This window comes from Rhinopithecus roxellana, chromosome 4 (genome assembly GCF_007565055.1).
Source record: "Rhinopithecus roxellana isolate Shanxi Qingling chromosome 4, ASM756505v1, whole genome shotgun sequence".
NCBI lineage: Eukaryota > Metazoa > Chordata > Mammalia > Primates > Cercopithecidae > Rhinopithecus > Rhinopithecus roxellana.
Window position 1 is genome coordinate 74,100,125 of NC_044552.1, and position 25,636 is coordinate 74,125,760.

The window sequence follows — 25,636 nt, forward strand, 5'->3', positions numbered from 1 at the left end:
GCCATTGCACTCCAGCCTGGGCACAGAGCAAGACTCCATCTCAAAAAAAAAAAAAGCAGAGACTTTCATCTGCTCTTGGAGTGAAGTCTTGTTTACATTTTATCATTTGTATGATACAAAACAGTTTTTGTTTTCACTAAATGTGAGGAAGTGTCCCATTCAGGGAATTCTGCAAATGATGAAGACTAAAACAATGTCTCCTTCCTCCCCAAATCTGTAAACACACAGTGATACAGTTGATACAAATGGCATTTGGTGACCACAGCTGGAGTAAGTTCAGGTGGATGCCATCATGGGCTCCATTTTCTCCTGCTAGACAGGGGTATGGGCCACACACGCCAGGCCTTAGGCTGGTTTCAAGGAAGGCTTTGGAGACAATGACAGAGCCCACTGCCATCAGGTGGTGGCAAGTGGTGGTGGGCAGTGAGGAGGAACTTCTACAGTGCCCCCTAGAGGTAGGGGACACAAATGTCAGGAAAGGAGGGGGGATCTGACCTGTTGAATCAGGTTGCACCTGAGGATGCTGAATCCAGGGAAAACGGAAATAAAAGAGTAACACAGGCAGCAATATATTGTATGTGCACACCAGAGGTCCCCTTTCTTGATTTGATATATTTTTGGTCACAGTAACACTCAACTGTGCACACATGCGCACGCGCGCACACACACACACACACACACACACACACCGTGACATAGTTGATGCAAACAGCAAACATTTATATGTGTATAAGATGGGGTTGGAAAGAGATTAACTAGACAAGAATCGCATAAGCTGTTACATAAAAATTTAAAACAGAGTGAATATCTCAATATGGGAATGGTTGAGAATCTGAGATATATCCTAATCACAGAATATTATGCGATTGTTAAGAAAAATTAAATAAGTTTTTAGGGTTTTTTACTCAAGGGATTTTTACTACGTATTGTTAAATGAGGAGAGAGAAGGGCATAGAATATTCCATTTATTAAATCCTGTGTGTGTATTAAAAGGTGCTGAACACATCAGTGTGAACAATGTTAAGGAGAAACAAGGAGGGAAGAGAATGACAGAAAACAAAAAAAAGTGACTATTAAAAGTAACAGGTTATTTAAAAAGTGAGAATTCGCCGGGCATGGTGGCTCATGCCTGTAATCCCAGCACTTTGGGAGGCCAAGGCGGGCAGATCACCTGAGGTCAGGAGTTCGAGACCAGCCTGACCAACATGGAGAAACCCTGTCTCTACTAAAAAAACAAAATTAGCCAGGCATGGTGGCACATGCCTGTAATCCCAGCTACTAGGGAGGCTGAGGCAGGAGATTCACTTGAACCTGGCAGGTGGAGGTTGCGGTGAGCCGAGATCATGCCATTGCACTCCAGCCTGGGCAACAAGAGCAAAACTCTGTCTCAAACAACAACAACAAAAAAAAAGTGAGAATTCTATTAAATTATGTTCATGTATATAAATGACCACCAAAATGCTGGAGGTGTTATCTCAGGGTGAAAGCATTGCAGGTGATTTTTATATTCTTTCTTATACTTTTCAGCATTTTAACAGGAAATATAATTATTCTATAATCAGAAATTACTATTTTCATTGAGGGAAAAAAATTGAATGATTCAATAACACTGGGAGCATGGAAAATGTTTCTGAAGTCTTCCTAGCCAAAACAGGGCATACAGAAAAATTGTGCACATTTATGACTCAAAGAGGTTTTCACAATCTTCTTCAAAATGGAGACAGACCACAAAGTCCAAAATTAATAATCATCCAAATACTTTAAGCATCTTGAAGACAGGGCCTAAATGTAATTTTTAACAGTTTCCTAATAGCTTAGAGTGCTCTGAGTGCTCAATCCTCATTAATTGACAAGCACATTTCAAATCCTATGAATTATTACATCAAAGATGCTATTATTTGACATACAAATGCTATTAAAGATAAAATCTCATCTAAAAAAGAGTATCCAAGCCAGAGCAGCTCCAGTGAAAATAATTTAACTATGAAATTTAATCTGCTACAACGTAAGCAATAAAACCCTAACACATAACAAAACTGGTCTACCTGCTCTGTTCATATTCAGTGCATCCAGTTTTGTTCCCTGCATTCCTACAGTCTCAGGGCTGCCTGGTATCTACATACCCACCTCAATGACTGTCCACTCAATCCCATTACCTTCTGTTTCTTACTGAAGATACAAGAGTAATGACATTAGCTACCAATCATCATAAATCATCTCCAGGCCAGGCCCATCTTCAACACTAAACAGCCTGCTAAAATTTGACTCTAACATGCAATTGTTTTGCAGAGGGTACAGCTTTTCCCTTCTTCCAGGCCTGCTTTCTCTGCAGGGCAGTGAAAGTGCATGCTGTGTAGAGAGCTGCTCTGGTAGCCAAGGAATAGCCCGTCCAGGACAACAGGCACCCGGTCCTCGAAGGGTGGAAGTGGGCTGTGGCTGCTGCCCTTGGAGGCCGGGCACCCACACCTGGCTATAGGGGCCTCTTGCATGCCATTCTTTTAAAACTGGCATTAGGCAATGTGAAAACTAATTTTACACGTCTAATCTTTTCAAGTAAAATACTTACCTGGACTAGCAAGTGGCCCGAATTAGGCAAACATGTACCACATTTCTCGGTGTTCTCATTTATTTGGTTTATCAAATTTATCAGTATTTCCACAGCATCTTTGCTGATCATTTCATTAAGAAATCCTGGATTTCCAGAAATGAACTTTATAGACCCCATACAGTATAAAAAAGCTTCCATGTTAGTTTGCAGGTCTTCACTTCTTAGTACCTCCAACAATGATTCTGTCAAAGAGATGAATTATTATAAATGTCTGAGTATAACAGCAGGAGATAAATATATTAAATAAGCTGTGTGTGAACATAAAATACACTTTGTAAAATATGTTTACCAAAATCTACATTCAAGTGCTTGTTAAGAGTTATGTCGTATAAAGAGAAAAGCTTACTTTTAGCTAAGACAAATCTCTGTAATAGTAATTTCAGCAAAAGGATGGGATTATTAATAAATAAGATAAAGTATTATTTTAATTAATGTCATTCCTTGCCTCTTACTAATTATTTATTGGCCTTTATTTTTTGTTACAAAAATTTTGAGTCATAGAATACTAATAATTTAACAAATTTAAGAGTTAAATTTCAATAAGTCTTTAAGAATATATTTGTTGCTGTATTATTAGTGGGAAATCCATGACAGGAGCTTAAAAAAATCACAGTCACCCTAGAAAAGGATAACTTGAATACAACACCTATCCTTTTCCCAAGACAACTGAAGAACACATTTGTTCAGTAACATACCACTACTTGGTTTTCCAGGCAAATCCAATAAGGTTAATAATGCATATCTCACATTTAATTATACTAATGCCCATGTAATAATTTGAGATGATTGTTTTCAGTCTACAATTCTTAATTAGTTGATTCAACATTAGACATTTCTTTCAGTACTGGTTTTGTCCCTGTCTGCCAGGGGCAAAGAAAGATGAAAAGATAATTTATCCTATGTTGCAAAAAGAGAACTCAAAATATTTTCCATGTTGCTGCATGGGAGATACTTTGTATCTTCTCTTCTCGTATCAGCAATATTAATTCATAAAAACATTTCCATTTAGGTAACTAGGTATCTTAATTTTTAAGAAGTACAACAAAAAAATTAGGCATGAGCTAGATAAGGTGTAATAAAACTTCCTTACCTATAAATGTGAAACATTGTGATGTCAGGTTTCTATAACAGTGATAGATATCTTTCAACTTTCAGTCATTCCTAGTATATTAAAGACTAAAATTTTCAATTATGTCAAATACTATTACATGCATTTTTCTATATATTAAATCCAAGTCCAGGAAATGAATGCTTAAATGGGGAACACTTTGTAAGTCACACAATGTTACTATAAGTGTTGAAAGAAAAGAGCAAACTACCACAGGATGCATTCAACTGAATGTGGAAAACAGGCAAGGACAAAGTAAAAATGAGCATCGCAAAACTTCGGCACGTTTCTAGAAAACAAAATATTCCTGCTATCATTGATTATACATCTTCTCTCCAGACATCTAATTTTTACTCAAGTACATTTGCTCAATAGTAGCACTGAGTGACACTCACCCAGAATGCTGTCATTTTGAATCAAAGAATCATTCTTCTCATTCCTGCTAATTTTAAATATAAGTTTGCAGACATTAAGAAGATTCTTTCTACTCACTTTAAGCTGCAGAGAAAGAAACACATCTCTATTGCAGAAGGAAATAAGGACATGCTGTATTTTTAAAAAATAAACCACAAACATCTATTTTTAAAGTGCAGCAAGAGTATTTTTAAGCATGAAGAAAAGTTCTAAAGAAATCAACTTTGAAAAATTTAGACCACATATTTGCTAACTGTGGTATCTAATTAACTCAATTATAGTAAATACAATATAAATGATCTTTAGAATAAACATTTTAATGACAGATCTTGGCGATTGTAAACAGTGTGGAATAAACATAGGAGTGCAAATATCTCTTCGATATATTGATTTCTTTTCTTCTGAGTATATACCTAGCAGTGGGGTTGCCAGATCATACAGCAGCTCTATTTTTAGTTTCTTGAGGAACCTCCAATCTGTTCTCCTTATTTATTTCTTACTTCATAAAGTCTCTCTCTCTCTCTTTTTTTTTCAGAGACAGAGTCTCACTCTTTCACCCAGGCTGGAGTGCTGTGATGCCGCCATCACAGCTCACTGCAGCCTTGAACTCGTGGGCTCAATCAATCCTCTTGCCTCTGCCACCAAAGCAGCTGGGACTATAGGCATGTGCCACCATGCCTGGCTAATTTTTTCAACTTTTTTTGGTAGAGATGTTGCCCAGGCTGGTCTCAAACTAGCAGGCTCAAACAATCCTCTCACCTCAGCCTCCCAGTGTTGAGATTACAAGTGTGAGCTAACACGCCCAGCCAAGTCTCATATTTATATGTGTGATTATTAGTTACTTTTAAAGGAGTATATGAGGAAGAAAGGGGTGCAGTACACTGCTAATACATTTAATTAGAGTAATTGCATTAAAACACAAAGGTAGAGAAAGATGAATACCAAAATTTCACATTAATTTAGAAAAGAATACATAGTAGAGACGAAGGAAAGAAAAGAAAGGGGGAAACTTTTGGTTTTATCATTTGTATAAAAGAAAACTTAATACTGTTTAATTTGATAATACACATATATTTCTTTTTAAGGTCTATTTCTGGAATGCTTTGAGATAATCACAAGTAACATCTAAAGTTGAAAATTACCTTCTAGGCTGGATGCAGTGGTTCACGTCTGTAATTCTGGCACTTTGGGAGGCTGAGGCAAGTGGATCACGAGGTCAGGAGTTCGAGACCAGCCTGACCAACATGGTGAAACCCCATCTCTACTAAAAATACAAAAATTAGCCTGGTGTGGTAGCACGCGCCTGTAATCCCAGCTACTCAGGAGGCTGAGGTAGGAGAATCACTTGAAACCGGGAGGCGGAGGTTGCAGTGAGCCGAGATCGCACCACTGCATACCAGCCTGGGTGACAGAGCGAGAATCCATCTCAAAAAAAAAAAGAGGCCGGGCGCGGTGGCTCAAGCCTGTAATCCCAGCACTTTGGGAGGCCAAGACGGGCGGATCACGAGGTCAGGAGATCGAGACCCTCCTGGCTAACACGGTGAAACCTCGTCTCTACTAAAAAATACAAAAAACTAGCTGGGCGAGGTGGCAGGCGCCTGTAGTCCCAGCTACTCGGGAGGCTGAGGCAGGAGAATGGCTTAAACCCGGGAGGCGGAGCTTGCAGTGAGCTGAGATCCGGCCACTGCACTCCAGCCTGGGCGACAGAGCGAGACTCTGTCTCAAAAAAAAAAAAAAGAAAAAAGAAAAAAGAAAAGAAAATTGTCTTCTAAATCATACAAAAAGATCAAGTAAACTAAACACAGGGTGATAAGGAAATATAGTTTGTTTGTTTTTTTAAAAAAAAAAGCAAAGTATAGGATGATTGACTGAATCAAATGGTCTAAATTAGCTGTGTATTTAAAGTAGTAAAAAATAAAAATAAAAAACACCCTAAATATCCAATATTAGGGAATAGTTTAATAAACTATGGGACATCAATACTATTCATATTAAGCAGTCACAAAAAAGCATAACTGTGAACACTATGTTTAAAAACGGAAGCATTTATAACCTACTGTTAGATGGAAATACTAAGTGCCCTCATTGAAAAGGTGTAAAAATGTGTTTGTAGGAATAAAGTCATCTGAACAAAAAATTATTTGTGTGTGAAAAGGATGGCATATAGGTGATTAGTTTATTATTAAAAACTATCTTTAAAGTTATGTTATTTATTTTTTGAGACAGAGTTTCGCTCTTCTCCCCCAGCTTAGTGTGCAATGGCATGATCTTGGCTCACTGCAACCTCCAGTTCCCGGGCTCAAGTGATTCTCCTGCCCCAGCCTCCCAAGTGGCTGGGATTACAGGTACGTGCCACCATGCCCGGCTAATTTTTGTATTTTTAGTAAAGATGGGGTTTTGCCACGTGGGCCAGGCTGGTCTCAAACTCCTGACCTCAAGTGATCCACCCACCTTGGCCTTCCAAGTGCTAGGATTACAGGCATGAGCCACCACGCCCAGCCTAAAGTTATTTTTAATAATATTTACTAATGAGTTTTCAGTTACTTAAAAAAATATAATAGAATCTGTCAGGCAAATTTGTTAAGTATTTGTTCTGTGTTTGATCCACAAATATTTACCGGGCACCTGATGTGTACCAGGTACTGTGCTGCTCACTGCAGAAGACACCAAGATGGCCATGGTCAGCCCCCAGCTGGAGGGGTCCCGGGAGGCGAGCACTGCCTGTGGTGCAGCTTCTGCATGCCCTCCTGCACAAGGCCACTTACAAAAGTTATTCCAGAGCAACCCTGCAAATTTGGTGTTGTCGTTCCCATTTTGCACTTGAGGAGTGCGTGCCTCAGAGAGGTCATAGAACGACCTCAGCATCACCTGGGCATGCATTAGGAATGCAGAATCTCAGGCCCCACCCGGCAGTACCGCCTCAGAGTCTGCATTTTACAAGATCCCCAGGGGATGCATGTGCACACTGAAGTCTGGGAAACACTGTTATGGAAGCTTCAGAAACTGTAACACATGGCAGAATGGAGATTCCTTCTGTTCCCAGGAGGAAAATAGGAAATGGGAACCTTAATGAACGTTTAATGATTACGTATTTAAAATAATATTGTTTAAAACCCCCAGAAAATAAGCGGGCTTAAGAAAACAGAAGAATATTTCTATATTGATGGAAATATATATTATTCCTAATATTTGGGAATATATTTGAATCGGCTGACTATCTTCTACTAGATTGTGAGTCCTTGAGGTCAAAACCACAATTTATTACTCTTTCTAAATGTAATATGTAGGATGTGTTCCATACTTAATACAACTTCATGGGAAAAAATGAATAAAATTCACTTTCCTTTCCCTCACTAAATCTTACATTTTTAGTAAAAAGTGGCAAAGGAAAACAAAACAAAAAAAAACCCCTTGTATCACAGTTTTCATTAAAACAAGAAGAAAAAATAAAAAAGAAAACAAAGAAAAAAGACAACCACAATTTCCAGGCCTGCTGTAATGTCAATTTACACTCAGAGCAAATTTATATGGCTTCTCCATTGTTAACTGTAAAATTATGACTTTAAGACATAAAAAGATAATAAAATCTTACATTTATGCAAGGGGTATAGATTATCTTATTTTAAAAATTCCCTGTTACTCTCCCTTTCCTTTGCTCTGCTTTATTTTTCTCCCTTAGTTCTCATTATCTCCTTTGGTATCTGCTGTGTTTGCTGTCTGTCTGCCCTGCTACAGTGGCAACCCCAGAGGCAGGAGCTAGTTTATTCACTTGTATTCCTAGTGTCAAGAAGAGTCTCTGGCCAGGTGTGTGACTCACACCTGTAATCCCAGCACTTTGGGAGGCCAAAGTGGGAGAACTGCTTGAGGCCAGGAGTCTGAGACTAGCCTGGGCATCATAGCGAGATCCCATTTCTATAAAACACTTTTAAAAAATCAGCCAGGTGTGGCGGTGCATGCCTGTGGTCCTAAGCTCCTCGGGAGGCTGAGGCAGAAGGATCAGTTAAGCCAGAAGTTTGAGACTGCAGTGAGCTGTGATCTTGCCACTGTACTCTAGCCCTGGGTGACAGAGCGAGATCTTGTCTTTAAGAAAGAAAACAAAAAAGAGTCTTGGCACAAAGTAGGTTCTTGTGGTAGGGTAGTTTTCTTCTTATGTTAAAAATAGTAGTTTATTCTATTTAAAGTAAATTTGGCAAATTAAAGTAAGAGAAGTTTAAAAATCACTCATAATAGTGCCACTATGTATGATCACACTTGCTACTGGCATTTTTTTTTTTTTACCCTGTACAAAGGGTGCTAGATTTTTTTCCCTCCTAAATAGTCACATTCATACTGTATATATTTGTTTGTACTCTTTTAAAAAAACTTAATACAGTAACATTTAAGCTTATATATTTTTGTATATTATTTTGTAAGAGCTTTTGACACAAAGATTAAAATTAAGATGACAGTCTGGAAAACTTTCATTTGTCAGTATATGCCAATAAATAGGCAGAGAGAAATTGTGAAAAACTTCTTAGTCCCATATAGCTTTAGTTTTTGCTGATTTTTTCTTCTTCAACAGTTCTTACGATGTAGTCTTTTAAAATTTTACATAGAACCCCATCACCAAGGCCTAAGCTAAACAAGACCTTGTCTGGAATGTTACAGGAGATCCAGGCAGTAGACGGGAAGTTGGTGTTGATGGATTTGAAGGTCCTTTCTGAACTGCTGGTTCTGCAGCTAGTCAAAAGGCAAACCCACCCAGCTCTGCACTCTGGAGTTTTAGCCCAGCATCTTGCTCCTGATTCAGCAAGGCCATCAATGTCACCGAGAGGGCTTTATCTAATCATATGTTTAGCTCAAAACATGTTCACTGCCTGGCAGATCATTTAGCCTTTTGCCCTAAAATAGTAAAATTTGTGCCATATATAGATAATTAATTTGAATGATACCATTAATAACCAAAATAATATTTTCTCTGCAAAGCATTAAAAAAATTCATGTTCCTTCCTTCCTCCTTCCTTTCCTTCTTGCTCTTTCTTTCTTTTTTTTTTTTCCTCACTCTGTCTTTCTTTCTTTGGCTTGGTATGGAACAAAATGTCTAGGATCCAGATTAAAACAGCAAAAGCAATCTTTCGGCAGCTGCTGCACCATCAGAGCCCTGGAGTGAAATCACTATTTCAAAGAAGTATTGCTTTCTTCACCACATATCACAATTTTTAAAAAGAGAGTTAATAGTTTGACAGCTAAATAAGAATGTAGCCTCCCCCTGATATTACACAGATATATGCTCAGAAAATTCTGCTTTATGAAAGACTTCATTACCAGTATAAGAAAAGGTGGCATTCTTATTAACTAATAGTAAGTACGGCAACACTTACCTTCACTGTATACTATAAGATTTTAAATTCTATAAATTATGGGGGGTTAGCACAAAGCTTTACTTGTATGAAACCAAGAAAACAAAGCTTCATTCATTTGTTTTCGCGGCTCTCTTAGAACATTCTATAATAATTGTGGCTTATCTTTTGGTTCCAACTGTTTATGGCTGTGACAACGAAGTGCTCCCCTCAAACAATGATATCATTTTGTTTGAGACAGGGTTTCTACAGACTTTTTTTTTTGGTGTCTGGCCTTTTCGTCTCACACCTTGTGAAAGCCTTCTATGACCATTGAGGTACCTTCCTGTGACCACATGCAGCTGTTTTTCGGTTTCACACTGGTTCCTAAAGCACCTGGTTTATTATGACTGTGGCCTAAATTACTTAGTTATTTATTAAATCATATGACAGAATCAAACATCCAAGAGAAACCACAACCTGCACCATCTGCTACTGATCTCCAGTCAAGTTATTTGAGCAACCGTTTCGAATGTATTTGCCTACGGTTATTTCTTTTTCTTTCTTGCCTTTCTTTCCTTCCTTCTTTTCTTTTTTTTTTTTTTTTTTAAACTTAGTTGTAGTCCAAAAATGTTAAGAGTTTCTTTGAACATTTTCTATGTACTCAGCTTTAGTTCCTTAGATAATACTTCCTGGTCAAATTCTGAGATGTCAGTTTATTACTTTAGTTTTTTCCAAGATTCTAAACAAATACACTACATTTTTAATATTCTTTGTAATATTTACAAATAAAGCATTAAACAAAGCTTTTATGTGATATAGTCTACTAGACCAGAGGAAAGAAAAACTTACTGCTAGAATTATTTTTGCAAGTTTAAGGCTGAGCAAGTCTGAACCAACATCAACTAGTTTACATAGGGTCTTCAGGAGAATACTTCTTCTCTTAAATTTATTTCCAAGCATGTTTCCTTCCTCTAAAGCATGATGAAGTTGTGTGCAAGCAGCACAAACTGTTTCAATGTTTTCTTCTGTCAGAGCAAAGAGAGTAAAGCAACACTTAATAATTAAGATTAAGTTTTCAAGTGTGTCAAACACAGTGTGAGTAAAAACCCTGTCATTATTTCCTTGGATATCTTCAAATTCCTGAAGTCTATTTTTTTCCTTATCTTATCACTTCCATCTACCTGATTTTTTTCATCCCTTTGATCCATCTCCTACCGTGTTGACTTATTACTTACCAGTCATTAGCTTATCTAGAATACACAGTCTTTCAAAGAGGTATTGGAGAATGGGACTTCTACCTGCTTCAGTTGGCCTCCTTTACTCCAAACGCCCTCCACCTCAGCCCGTGCTCTGCTCAGTCTCACAGACGCGTGCCACTTGCATCTTGACCTTCAACTCTTTTTTGCATAGTTCTATTAGCCTAAAATGTTCTCCATAACCCTCATTCCTACTGTTTTTGGTCCTTCGAGGCTCTGTTTATGTTGTAGCTGCTTCAGAAAAGATGCACTGTTCCACATTCACAAACATTACCTTAGGTTACTTATTTTTCATGTACATATGTGTGTGTTGTGTTATATGACCAGTGCCATCAAACAGATGTCATGCTAAGTGAGCCAGTCTTACATATCTATCAACAGCACATGGTACAGTGAGAATACTGTATAGAATACTGTATATAGCATAACTTCATACATATTCATTTTCTAATATATCTGTTGACAAAAACAATGATCAATATTTTCCTATGAGAATAATGCTCATCATCTAAGAAAAGAGGGCTCTAATAGAACAAAAGCCTGAAATGTCACAAAATCCACCATTATCTGGAGGTGGTTATTAGAAAACAGGAGAATAAAAAGATTTTTGGGGTTGCTCACGCCTGTAGTCCGGCACTTTGGGAGGCTGAGGTGGGAGGGTTGCTTGATGCTAGGTTCAACGCCAGCCTGGGCAATATAGCAAGATCCTACTTCCAAAATAAAATAAAATAAAAAATAAATTAAAAAAAAGAAGAATATTTTAGTTAGGAAACAGGGAGATCTAGAACCTTTCATTTTATAATTATGATTGTGAGGAAAGTAATTTTTTTTTTTTTTTTTTTGAGATGGAGTCTCACTCTGTCACCCAGACTGAAGTGCAGTGGCACATTCTTGGCTCACTGCAAGCTCCACCTCTCAGGCTCAAGCAATCCTCCTGCCTCAGCCTCCTGAGTAGCTGAGACTCCAGACGCGTGTCACCACGCCTGGCTAATTTTTGTATTTTTGGTAGAGATGCGGTTTTGCCATTTTGCCCAGGCTGGTCTCAAACTCCTAATCTCAAGTGATCCACCTGCCTCAGCCTCCCAAAGTCCTGGGATTACAGGTGTGAGCCACCACACCCAGCCTAGGAAAGTAATTTTTGAAAGTGGTAGCCACACTAATTGGCATACAAAGAAGAAAAGTAGCACAAAAAAATGGAACATGAGGGGAAATAAAATAATCTAACGTATTGTGTTGAATAATATTATCTCTGATAGATTCCTTCATGAAATTTAAAAGTAGGAAACCAATCTTAAATAAATACCATAATGTGCTCTTAGAAGCCCACATAGAGGAAGTGTGTGCCTGCAGAAGGAAGTGACTCAGGCCATTTTTAGCTCTTTTCAACAATAACATCTAAGAAAAAATTTTAAACCTCAATAGCTAAGTAACCTTCAATGTCTTTCGGTTATGCACTTAAATGAATGAATTGATGGGAAATGACTTAGACTAACTTTAAATAAAGGGAAAAACCTGAACTCCTATTGTATGAAACACTTGTGTTTTGTTGTTTTATTCTTCTGTGACTGGCAGTTTCTTTACAAACCCTAAGTCCAGACTCTGGGCCACTCGTTGGCAGTGGGTGGTCCTCCAAGTATTTTTCTAACACTTCCTTCCACAAACTCTTCAGCCTGGTAGGTTCTATTCAAGAATACTTGTTTTTAGCTTTAAAAAAGAGGTTAGAAAGAAAGGCTCACGGGTCAAATTTTAAACTATTGATCAAATCAATCCTTTATACCAAATAGTTTGTTATAAATGCTCTATAGCTGCAAAAGACAACTTTAATCTACGAACTATCAAGATTTGCAAGGGGCTAAATCTAGTGGGTAAAAGTTTGATGTGTAACAGAGAGTAACATAATCTCAGAGTAACTTCTATCCTCCAATATATGTATTCATCACAAAGGAAAGAATAAAAACTTGACAGTGGGTACAGCTGTGGGACACCACCAGCAACAGAACGCAGCAGCATCGTGTACTCCTGGCAGGAGGCGCTGACAGGGACACAGCGGCACTCATGTGCTCTGCCTGCCCAAGATGCTAACCTGGAGCTCATCACGGGGAAAACATCAGACAAACCCAATCTGCAGGACAGTTTGTAAAATATTCCTCAAATAGATCAAGATCACGAAAGAGATGTGGCAAATGATGAGAACTTGTGATCCAGGCTTTTATTTTTTCTATAAAGGAAAGTATTGGGACAAATTGGCAAAATTTGAGTAAGATTTGTATAGTATTGTATAGTAATTTCCAGATATATAAGAGAATGCTTTTGTTTCTAAAAAATATACATGCCAGCCAGGCTCAGTGGCTCACTATAATCCCAAAACTTTGGAAGGCCGAGGCAGGTGGATCACTTGAGGCCACAAGTTTGAGACCAGCCTGGCCAACATACCAAAATCCAGTCTCTACTAAAAATACAAAAAATTAGCAGGGTGTGGTGGTATGCACTTACCATCCCAGCCACTCAGGAAGCAGAGGCACAAGAATTGCTTGAACCCAGGAGGTGGAGGTTGCAGTGAGCTGAGATCGTGCCACTGCACTCCAGCCTGGGCAACAGAGTAGGACTCTGTCTCAAAAAAAAAATTAGGCCAGGCATGGTGGCTCACACCTGCAATCCCAGCACTTTGGGAGGCCGAGGTGGGTGGATCATAAGGTCAGGAGTTCAAGACCAGACTGGCCAATATGATGAAACCGCGTCTCTACTAAAAAAAAAAAAAAAATTAGCCAAGCGTGGTGGCATGCACCTGTAGTCCCAGCTACGCGGGAGGCTGAGGCAGGAGAACCGCTTGAACCTAGGAGGTGGGGGTTGCAGTGAGCCAAGATCATGCCACTGCACTCCAGCCTGGGTGACAAGAGCGAGACTCCATCTCAAAAAAAAAAAAAAAGAAAAAGAAAAAGAAAAAAGAAAAAATTAAAATATGCATGCCAAAATACTTAGAAATATGGGACATTAGGTTGGCAACCTGTTCTCAAAAGGTTAAAGAAAAAAAAACTGTGTTGGGGTAGAGAAAAAGAGAGGGACGGGGAAGGGAGAGAATGAGAAAGCAAATGTGGCAAAGTGTTACTATTGGGGTGATCTGGATGAAGAATATACAGCATTTTTTGTGATACTCTTGCAACTTTTCTGTAAGTCTCAAATTATGTCAAAAGTTAAAAAAAGAAAAAGAAAAATTTCTCAAGGGATCAAGTAATCCAGCCCTGCCACCATTCGCTGGTGTTTTGTTTTGTTTTGTTTTGTTTTTTGAGACAGGGTCTCTTTCTGTTACCCAAGCTGCAGTGCACTGGCACAATCACGGCTCACTGCAGCCTTGACCTCCCAGGCTCAAGTGACCCTCCAGCCTCAGCCTACCACGTAGCTGGAACTACAAGTGCATGCCACTATGCTCAGCTAATTTTTGTATTTTTTGTACACATGGGGTTTCTCCATGTTGCTCAGGCTGGTCTCAAACTCCTGAGCTCAAGTGATACTCTTGCCTTGGCCCCCCAAAATGCTGGGATTACAGGCGTGAGCCACCATGCCTGATCCATTTGCTGTTCTTAATGTTATCTAGGGAGAGAGATGCCATATTTCCGTGTTTAATAAGCCTTCTCCTGAGAAGGGAGATTCATTCACATTTCAAATCCCTACTCCTGTTAAATTTTCTCTACTAGTGTGCATGGTAGGCAGAGCCCTTAGCACCCTCTTAAAATCCTTCCGGCTGAGCTGGACATGGTGGTATGAGCCTGTAGTGTGAGAACTACTTCAGCCCAAGAGTTCAAGGCCAGCCTGGGCAGCATTAGTGAGACCCCTCTCTTTAAAAAAAATCCTGGTCAGGTGCGGTGGCTCACACCTGTAATCCCAGCACTTTGGGAGGCCAAGGCAGGTGGATCATAAGGTCAGGAGTTTGAGACCAGCCTGGCCAATATGATGAAACTCCCATCTCTGCTAAAAATACAAAAAAATTAGCTAGGCGTGATGGCAGGTGCCTGTAGTCCCAGCTACTCAGGAGGCTGAGGCAGAAGAATAGCTTGAACCCAGGAGGCGGAAGTTGCAGTGAGCCAAGATTGTGCCACTGTACTCTAGCCTGAGTGACAGAGCGACACTCTGTCTCAAAAAAAAAAAAAAAATCCTTCTTGTAGGATTTTTCTTTCCTGTAGGAAGACTTCCTACAAGAAAGGCCTTCACAATACTCACTCAGTGTCCCCATTCAATGTTCTGCAATATATTTTCTTGTGTAACCTTTACCCAGACTCATTGTTCTTCTCACTATTGTTTGCACATTATCTCCTAAGATAAAGGGCCCAAAGCTAACCTGGCACACTAATATGAGGGGGAACCTAGTAACTCTAGAGGGGAAAAAGTCATCACATTCATATCCTTAGGACTTTGGGCTGCAGAAGCCTTTTGAGATAACCTAGTCTCCACCTTGTCTGGCAGGTGAGGACACTATTGCACACAGAGTCTAGGTGACTCCTCATGGCCATATGCTTAGCGAGTAGCAGCACCGGGACCAGAAACCCTGTCCAGGGCTCCCACATTAACCATGAACACAGCCAAGCACCAATGGGGAGCAAGGAGGGGTGAGGTCATTTGAACCTTTCGGGAATCAGGTCTTTTGCAGCACGTCCCTGTTTGGTTGCTGGCGAGGATTCATTTACCCTGCTTCTCTTAGAGCATATTCCTGTGGCTACCAAGCTGGTTTGCTCACCAACAACTCCTAGCAAAGGCTTACTGTGCACTGTGTGCCAGGCACTGGGCTCACCCTAGGGCTATGACCACTGCTCCAGAGGAGCCTGGTTCAACTTCAGAAAGAGAATACTTGAGGAGCTGCAAAGAGGGAGAAAGTGGAGGGCCATCCCATGACACGCTTTCCCTCCCCTTGCAGGGACCCATCGATCGTGGGCCTTCACTTCTGGGGCAGTTCAGAGTGCAAGGGTGGGAGACACATCCCAGGCCATTTCCCATGCTGTGGGTGGCATTCCTGACAGATGTGCTCCCTCCAAGAGAGTAGGACATATACCAGTTGGACCAAGGTAACCACGGGCACACCTGTCAAGGACGCCAGTTTATGAGACTCAGCTTCCAAGCCTGAAATCTGTTTTAATCTTTTACTTTCTTGAGTGTGAACAGCCACCTGAGAGAGGTTAAACCAGCATTTCCTTGGGCAGAGTAAATGATAATTAATTTATATTACAAAGGAAATTTTAGAAATTGGCTCTCTTAGTGCATTTAAAGCATAATCTTACTAAAAATTATGTGTGCATGTATTATTTAATACACACAGGGTAAATAAATAGATGACTTCATTTGTTTTTGAACATGTTCACAGAAATGATAGTGAAAACTTACTAAAAATATCAGGGCAATGGGGAACACATAAATAACTACAGGTATTGTTTTAAAAAAAACAAAAACAGATTTTTGTTTTGTTTTGTTTACCCTTTTCTAATTCACGCAAAATTGGTACAATCCTTGTATTCCAAAAGACTTCGTCTACTTCTATTTCTGCGTCCTTTTCTTGCAGGTCAGCTTTTGGGACTGCAAAAGAAATCCAGAACAGGAGAAAAAGTTATGAAAAAGGAGTTGTCATGAAGCACAGTCAAAAGCCTTTACTATTCATCACTACAATTAATAAACTAGAGAATTAAATTACCCTTTGCTCCCCAAGCCTGACTATTTCTCATTAGAACTACAGGTCTTCTAATCAAATTACCCCAAATTAAACTCAGACTGGATAACGTAAAACAGTCAGAACTTTAAAATATGATCTGGTCACTTCATAAAGTAGTCAGCTTTGTAAATACTGATGACTGTCAGTAAGGCAAACAGTTCTGAGTTCATTTTTACTTAAATGTATCCCTCTGTAATGTAGAATAAATAACTATAGATATGTAAAGAATAAGGATTTTGAAAATGCGTAATGAAAAATTTTCTAAAAGGGAGACCTAAAATGACTTTCTTTTCTATAGAAATAAAATGTCCACACTAACATGGGGCCAGTAGCATTAATGCCAAGTGATTTTGTGTGGTGCAGCAGAAAAGCCGGGGCCTTGGGGGCTGACAAATCTCAATTCAAATCCCAACTCCATTAAGGACATGGTGAGTGACTGGGGTCCAGTTTCTTATCCTTTCTGAGTCTCTGTTTCCTCATTAGCAAAACAGAGTATTTGCCTTCGAGGGTATGAGAATTAAAATACATGGTATAGGTAAAGCTCTGAGCTCAGTGCCAAGCCTTTAGCAATATACAGTATATAATTAATTTCATTTCCCTGATTAAACAAGCACACAAACAGGTAATCACCCCTGCAGTATCTCATACCTGTATGATACTAACAAGCCATCAAGAGTAGATGCTGCCTGTGAATATGGGTTGCAGGGAACAGCAACCATTGACTGTGTGTACTCTAGATGCAGGAGGCCTCTATTTCATTTTTGCAGTAACACTATGAGGAGGTTCCCAAACAATCCCCATTTTGCAGGTGAAGAAAGTGGAGCCCAGGTGTATTAAGTTATCTGCCCAGTGTCATATAGCGCCCCAGCCTCTGCACTTAACCTCAAAGCTATGCTGACTTGCAGCAAACTAGCCAACTAAAGGGTAACATTGGGGGGAAATCTAACTCATGTTAGAAATTGCAAATTATGATTATATTTCACACAAGCAGTATCTCAAGATCTAAAACACTGACTGTAGCTGGAGGTGGCATTGCTGTGCTGAGGCATTACTCAACAGTGCTGGAGATGTATTCCTCAGTCTCCCTTCTCTGAAGACCACTCTTTAAATCCTTTATCTGGCACTTGGTCTACATCAAGTCAGGGAGTCCACGCCCTCTAGGGGCAGGGTGGACCTGGTACCAATTAAGTGTACACACAGAAGGTGCCTGGACCCTAAAAATGTCACATAAAGAGTTAAAAATCAGGAACAATCAGAAGGTGAGAGGTTGGAAGAGAGAGAGACAAGAGGCAGAGAAAGACAAAGAGACAGACACAGAGAAAGGAGCAAAAGGGTATATGGCCCATATATTTTCAGGTTACTTTAAACAAAGGACAGACAAGTTGAGCAGGAGGCCTGTTAATAGCACAGGTTTGGAGTCACCACCTGAGTTTGAATCCTAGCTCTGCCACCTACTAGCTGCTTGACTATGGGCAAATTGCTTCACCTCTCTTCTGTAAAATGGGGTAACAATAGTTATCTCTAAATATTGGGATTAGGATTATTAATTTATTTGTGCTCTTCTGTATTTTCCAATGCCTCTAATGCATTCTTATTATTTTTGAAGAGAAAAATATATACAACACATATTAAATGTGTGTAATACCTTAGTACATATCCATATTAATATTTTTTAATATTAATATGGATTAAAATAAAATTCTCTGCATCAAGAAATCCAATAAAGCCCCTTGATGATTATCTGTACAAATAGCAGAGAAATCCATAGATAACACATAATGGCATGTATTAAAAAACTCATTTGAATTCAGAGATGTATTTGAATTCTGAACACTCACACCATCAAATGGTGCTGATGTCACCCAGGAGAAGCAGGGATGCTGTACAATCTACCTATCCCGCCCAACACAGAGGCCTTCCCCTGTTATACTACATGCTAGAAATGGCCACTCCCGGTTGCAGCAAGTCCAGGCTTGCCTTTTATCAACTCTTCCCACTGCCAAGAGCAGCTGACCCACACAGGGCATCCAAGATCACCCAAGCAGCAAAAGTAAATAGAAAGAGGTTGTCAACAAAGCTATTATTAAACATTTGCAGTGCAGTAAATAGCCTTAATAGCAAGGTTTCAGATAATCTATCTAACCCAGTGCAAGACTTCACCATAAAATACTAAATTGAATTGTCTTTAGGACAAATTAGTCCACATCAGTACAGATTCACGATCCCTTATCCAAAACCTTTGGAATCAGATATGGTTTGGGATTCAGAAACATATGGATTTTAGAAAGTCAGTATAGTATACACATTGCACATTACAAACCACCCCCGTAGGGTCTTCTGCAGCAGCACCTTGTAGCAAAATATATGAACATTCACAGTAACAAAATGAAGACTCTAACTGACTTCCCATCAGGCTCAGGGATTTTGGAACTACAGATAGTTTGTAGACTACCATCTCAATCTTTTGGATCATTGTTTTTATGAATCTGCCTTAACTTTGATAATTTATGGATGTGGATTCTAAAACTAAACATAAATATTCAAGTAATACAAAAAACATAGTTTCTCATATTTGTGGATAATTAACCTATTCAAAGTCCAAAGTATATAAAGAATAAAATAAAATAAACATTTATCAAGGCAAGTGAAAGCCAGAAAATAAGTCAGGCGAGTTATTTAATCCACACATATTTATGACACACTTAAATTTACTAGAAACTAGACTTTGAGTCCAATAAGTTCAAATCTGCATTTTTTACCTCCTATGCAATATGCTGCTTAATACAGAAGTTCTATGAGAAACCATGACTATCAACTGTTTTTCAGGACAAATAAAATGGATAACTTATTCATCCCAGAAAGAGCTAAATTAGAGGGGTGAGTCAGAAATCACAGAACAATTTATTTAACCCTCATGGGCCCTTATGAATGTTTCTGAGATTGGCTTCTTCTCAGAACCGAAGTTACTGAGTCACTGGTATGAGGGTTTCCTTCCAACCCTCTCCTAGGAATTTCAAAGTGCACAGTTGTGTCTGGCTACAGCCTTTCTACCTCTTCACTCACCCTGGGCCTCCCCCTGCCTCCATTTTATACACAATGCCTGAGTTACTCTAGAAAATGAAGCATGGAATCATATGACTGCTTTTTAAGATACACACAGACACACAAATAACAAAAAGGTTGTCTCAATCTTGGGCAACAATCTAATATTTTAGAAAGCACTTTCATCTAGGTTCACAGTTTGCTAAATATAAACATTATGATTCAACAGGAAATTGGGTAAGTCAAGCAAAAATCTCAGCATGTTTTTGAAGATTTTGCTGTCTCAGTGGTTATAGTTGTTAACCACAGCTTCGAGTTCTGGACACAAAAACCTGACACAATGTTTGGATTGGCTGATGTTTTTAGCATGTAAATGTAAAATCCTTAGCAACTATGCTGGCTCGAAAATTACTATATCTAAGATTTTCCTGAGTAAAGAAATTCCCAATGGCACAAAAGTCATTTTATTGATAAAAAACTAAGTTTTGAAGATAACAATTTTTAAAATCTAGTATTTAGTATTGTAAAATCTCATGTGTACAAAAATATATGAAGAGTATAACAGACACTAGTGTACCCCATACTAGTTTGGTCAGATATTAACATTTTGCCAAATTTTTATCCTTTCCCTTATTTTAAAGAAATGAAACATTACAGATGTGTGGCTCCCTGCATCTCTCCTCCTCCCTCTCCCTCTAGGGGTTACCACCATCCTAAATCCACTGGTTACTATGTTTACACTTGACTTCACATGCTTTACCACAGGGCTGTGTATCCGCAAACAATATATGTCTTTGCTTTTGCAACTTGTTTCATCTCATATTATGTTTATACTGAATTTACTCAATATTACAATATACAAAAGCCCATAATTTCACTTTTCTAACAACTATATTCTATTGCATGAATACATTTTGTATCATTTCTAGACTGTGGTTTATATTGTTACATATTTTCTCAATTAAACAGTTTAAAGGCCCAAAGGACGGTCTTAGTAAAGTTAATATAGTTTCATTTAAGTGAGCAATGTTTTTTTTTTTTTTTTTTTTTTTTTTTGAGACAAGTCTCCTTCTGTTGCCCAGACTGGAGTGCAGTGGTATGATCTAGGCTCACTGCAAACTCCATCTCCCAGGTTCAAGTGATTCTCCTGCCTCAGCCTCCCAAGTAGTTGGGATTACAGGTACCCCACTCCCTCACACCATGCCTAGCTAATTTTTGTATTTTTTTTTTTTTTTTTTGGTAGAGATGGGGTTTCACAATGTTGGCCAGGCTGGTCTTGAACTTCTGACCTCAAGTGATCCGCCTGCCTCCAAAGTGCTGGGATTGTAGGTGTGAGCCACCATGTCCAGTCAAGCAATGCCTTGAACTCAAGTTTTTAACCCAAGAACTATGTTAATGTCAAGTTTTGCAACTTTCCAAATGCTTTTACAAAATGATTTCTACAAAACCATTAAGACTGTCATCTAGGCCGGGCATGGTGGCTCACCCCTGTAATTCCAGCATTTTGGGAGGCTGAGGCAGGTGGATCACGAGGTCAGGAGATCGAGATCATCCTGGCTAACACGGTGAAACCCCATCTCTACTAAAAATACAAAAACTTAGCCAAGCGTGGTGGCGGGTGCCTGCAGTCCCAGCTACTCGGGAGGCTGGGGCAGAAGGATGGTGTGAACCCAGGAGGTGGAGCTTGCAGTGAGCCGAGATCACGCCACTGCACTCCAGCCTGGGCGACAGAGCAAGAAACTCTGTCTCAAAAAAAAAGACTGTCATCTACAGATGTTCGAGGCATCAGAGTTGGGTAGTGGTAAGATGGTAAGATTGTATGAATATAATAAAAATGTATAAAAATAAATGTTGATTTGTGATCAAATTGGACAAACTTCCTGAAGTTTTCAGTGAGCCAACATAGATATCTTCAGTGCAAACATTTTTCCTTTAAGTGGAGATGCTGCAGATGAAGGAGTGTGGGAATCCCTCACCTGCTTTGGTTTGCAGCCTGCTCAGGTCTGAGCTACTGGGGCGTGATGAGGCCCTCGCATGTCTCTTCCCCTGATCCCTAAAAGAAATACATAAAACACTCAGCACAAATGTCAAAATACTTCTATTTTTGTAAATGACAAGAGTCTGCTATGTACAGTTTCTTCTTTATTATTTTGAGATAGGTCTCACTCTGTCACCCAGGCTAGAGTACAGTGGTGCTGCGATCACAGCTCACTGCAGCGTCGAACTCCTTTGAGCAAGTGATCCTCCCATCCCAGGCTCCCGAGTAGCTGGGACTACAGGCACATGCCACCATGTCTGGTTACTTTTTTAAAAATATTTTGTAGAGACAGGGTCTCACTATGTCGTACAGGCTGGTGATTCTGGGTCTCAAGTGATCCTCCTGCCTCAGCCTCCCAAAATGCTAGTATTATAGGAGTGAGCCACTGCACCCAGCCAATATACAGTTTCTGAAGAAACCATTGAGAATTGTTTATAAGGTGGGGTTTGGTGCTCTATATGCTGTTTTTTTGTTTTTGTTTTTGTTTTTATGAGATGAAGTCTTGCTCTGTTGCTCAGGCTGGAGTGCAGTGGCACAATCTCTGCCCACTGCAACCTGCCTTAGCCTCCCCAGTAGCTGGGATTACAGGCACATGCCACCATGCCCGGATAATTTTTGTATTTTTAGTAGAGTCGGGGTTTCGGCATGTTGGCCAGGCTGTTCTCAAACTCCTGACCGCAGGTGATCTGCCCGCCTCGGCCTCCCAAAGTGTTGGGATTATAGGCATGAGCCACCACCCTGGCCTCGATATGCTGCTTTAATTTACTTTTGATTTCCAAGTAAGATTTATCTTTTTAAAACAAGTCATATTTGCCTAACAACATGAAATACAGTTACTAGAAAGAATAAAAAATCCAGTTTACCTTGCAAATCAAAACAAAATTGGTTAAGGACATATACCACAAGGGGTCACTGTTACAGTAAGAAAGAACTCTGGGATGCTTGGATTACAAAAGCCTAGCCTTTGGGAGCTGGGAAAGACCTCTGTCTCTTTTTTTTTTTTTTTTTTTTGAGGCAGAGTCTCACTCTGTCGCCGGGGCTGGAGTGCAGTGGCTGGATCTCAGCTCACTGCAAGCTCCGCCTCCCGGGTTTACGCCCTTCTCCTGCCTCAGCCTCCCGAGTAGCTGGGACTACAGGCGCCCGCCACTTCGCCCGGCTAGTTTTTTTGTATTTTTAGTAGAGACGGGGTTTCACCGTGTTAGCCAGGATGGTCTCGATCTCCTGACCTTGTGATCCGCCCGTCTCGGCCTCCCAAAGTGCTGGGATTACAGGCTTGAGCCACCGCGCCCGGCCAAGACCTCTGTCTCTTTTTCTCTCTTCCTCCCTCCCCTCAACCCTGCAGACAAAGAAATTGTGTTCCAGCTGGCCAGATGTGCCCAAGGTCACACAGTAAAGACACATTTGGAACCTAGGTCTCATAATAAATTCACTTCTCTTTCCACTACATAAAAATGTGCCCTGGTTCCATTTTTAAAATTAAATTAATATTCTCTGAAAATATTTATATTTAGAAATATTTTAAACGTTAAAAAACTGAAAATAAATTTGGACAGTCCCCAGATGACAAATATTTTGTATCCCAAACAAAAGAGCAGTGGCTGGCCAATAGCAGGATTATATGCTCCAGTTTTTAAAAAGTTTTATTTAATGTAGAGAACATCTCTGAAGGATACAGCTTCTCTTTAGCCAGAGCTGACACTTAGAAGTACTGACTTTTAAATATCTGCACAAAATTCCAAAGTAAAAAAACACCAGGAGAAGAAGAGTGCAAGTTTTATATCAAAATTTCTTTTTAGCCATCAAATATAATAGTTGTTCCAAAAAGCTTACAGAGAAGGCCTATACATGTGATAGTCCCGTGGACATCTGTATGTGCCCGTGGCTTCTGCTTCCTGTGTAGCGAGCCCCCCAGTGACTATGCTGTGTTGCAGCTTAGCCCTTGGCCTTTCCTACCGCCCTGAAGATTAGCTTCTCCAAATACCATTTTTTACCTCATAAACATGTTCCCCCCATTTTTTTTTTTTTTTTTTTTGAGATAGAGTTTCAGTCTTGTTGCCCAGGCTGGAGTGCAATGGCGTGATCTTGGCTCACCCCAACTTCCACCTCCCAAGTCCAAGGGATTCTCCTGCCTCAGCCTCCTGAGTGGCTGGGATTGCAGGCGTGTGCCACCACGCCTGGCAAATTTTGTATTTTTAGTGGAGACGGGGTTTCTCCATGTTGGTCAGGCTGGTCTTGAACTCCCAACCTCAGGTGATCTGCCTGCCTCGGCCTCCTAAAGTGCTAGGATAACAGGTGTAAGCCACAGCGCCCATCAGCCACCCCCAACCTTTTTTTAAAAAAAAAAAAAAAAAACACTTAACACATCCTTTAATCATAAAATAGGAAAAAGATGAAGCCAATTTTCCAAAAATTATCTAATTAATATTAGGAAACAACTGCTTTATTTGTACATAATAAAAATACATGATAGCAAATGTCCCAAGCCAATCAAAAATGGCTATGGGGACTGGGACCTCTCAAAGAAGGCAGAAAGAAAAGAATCAACCCTGCGAAAAGTAAAATACCAAAAGTTTGTCAGGGTGTGGAGCCAAGGAAGTTCTCATATTTATGACTCCTAGAAATAACGAGAAGGTTTGAGACGAGGGACAACGCCTTCCTTTCAATATATACACCTGCCCTATACAACTATTAAAATCAAGCAAGATACTTTTCAACTAACGGGCTTCCAAAGTCAATGGTCCACTCTCCCTAGGTCATGGTCAGTGATGAGGTTGCCCACATAAATACCACACGTATGTATCCCCACTTCTAGGGGAAAAAACGAAGTGTCCTTATATGCAAAAGCTCAGCAGTGCTGAGTCTTCCAGTTCTCAAGAAGAGCACAGAACTAATTAACTCAAGATGGATTAAAGACGTAAACCTAAGACCTAAAACCATAAAAACCCTAGAAGAAAACCTAGGCAATACCGTTCAGAACATAGGCATGGGCAAAGACTTCACGACTAAAACACCAAAAGCAACGGCAACAAAAGCCAAAATTGACAAATGGGATCTAACTAAACTAAAGAGCTTCTGCACAGCAAAAGAAACTAACATCAGAGTGAACAGGCAACCTACGGAATGGGAGAAAATTTTTGCAATTTATCCATCTGACAAAGGGCTAATATCCAGAATCTACAAAGAACTTAAACAAATTTACAAGAAAAAACAAACAACCTTATCAAAAAATGGGTGAAGGATATGAACAGACACTTCTCAAAAGAAGACATTTATGCGGCCAACAAATATATTTTAAAAAGCTCATCATCACTGGTCATTACAGAAATGCAAATCAAAACTACAATGCGATATCATCTCACACCAGTTAGAATGGCAATCATTAAAAAGTCAGGAAACAACAGATGCTGGAGAGGATGTGGAGAAATTTAGGAACACTTGTACACTGTTGGTGAGAGTGTAAATTAGTTCAACCACTGTGGAAGACAGTGTGGCGATTCCTCAAGGATCTAGAACCAGAAATACCATTTGACCCAGCAATCCCATTACTGGGCATATACCCAAAGGATTATAAATCATTCTACTATAAAGACACATGTACATACGTATGTTTATTGTGGCACTGTTCACAATAGCAAAAACATGGAACCAACCCAAATGTCCATCAATGATAGACTGGATAAAGAAAATGTAACACATATACACCATGGAATACAATGCGACCATAAAAAAGGATGAGTTCACGTCCTTTGAAGGGACATGGACGAAGCCGGAAACCATCATCCTCAGCAAACCAACACAAGAACAGAAAACCAAACACCCCATGTTCTCACTCATAAGTGGGCGTTGAACAATGAGAACACATGGACACAGGGAGGGGAACATCACACACTGGGGCCTGTTGGGGGGTGGGGAGCTAGGGGAGGGATAGCATTAGGAGAAATACCTAATGTAGATGATGGGCTGATGTGCGCAGGAAACCACCATGGCACGCGTATACCTATGTAACAAAACTGCACATTCTGCACATGTATCCCAGAACTTAAAGTATAATTTTAAAAAGATAATAATAATGTTAGAAAAAAAAAAAAGAGCACAGGACTGGGATTAACTGCTGTTCTATGTGATCCTTATGGTGTGGAGGGTATGTGTAGGCTCTG

General features: G+C 39.7%; 1 protein-coding gene across 4 annotated transcripts in view; it reads right to left on the reverse strand.

Annotated features, from left to right (window-relative positions):
• The window catches only part of ARMC2 (armadillo repeat containing 2), a 180,399-nt gene that overhangs the window by 111,769 nt on the left and 42,994 nt on the right, over positions 1 to 25,636 (reverse strand). For 3 of the 4 annotated variants that reach the window (XM_030928187.1, XM_030928185.1, XM_030928186.1), the window contains exons 6-8: positions 21,418 to 21,494; positions 16,168 to 16,266; positions 2,567 to 2,790 (exon numbers count right to left, since the gene is read on the reverse strand). In XM_030928187.1, the coding sequence (XP_030784047.1) occupies positions 2,567 to 2,790; positions 16,168 to 16,266; positions 21,418 to 21,494 (400 nt within the window). Of the gene's footprint in view, positions 1 to 2,566; positions 2,791 to 4,111; positions 4,215 to 10,300; positions 10,477 to 16,167; positions 16,267 to 21,417; positions 21,495 to 25,636 lie in introns of all 4 variants that reach the window. The other variant, XM_030928188.1, reaches the window with a different exon arrangement.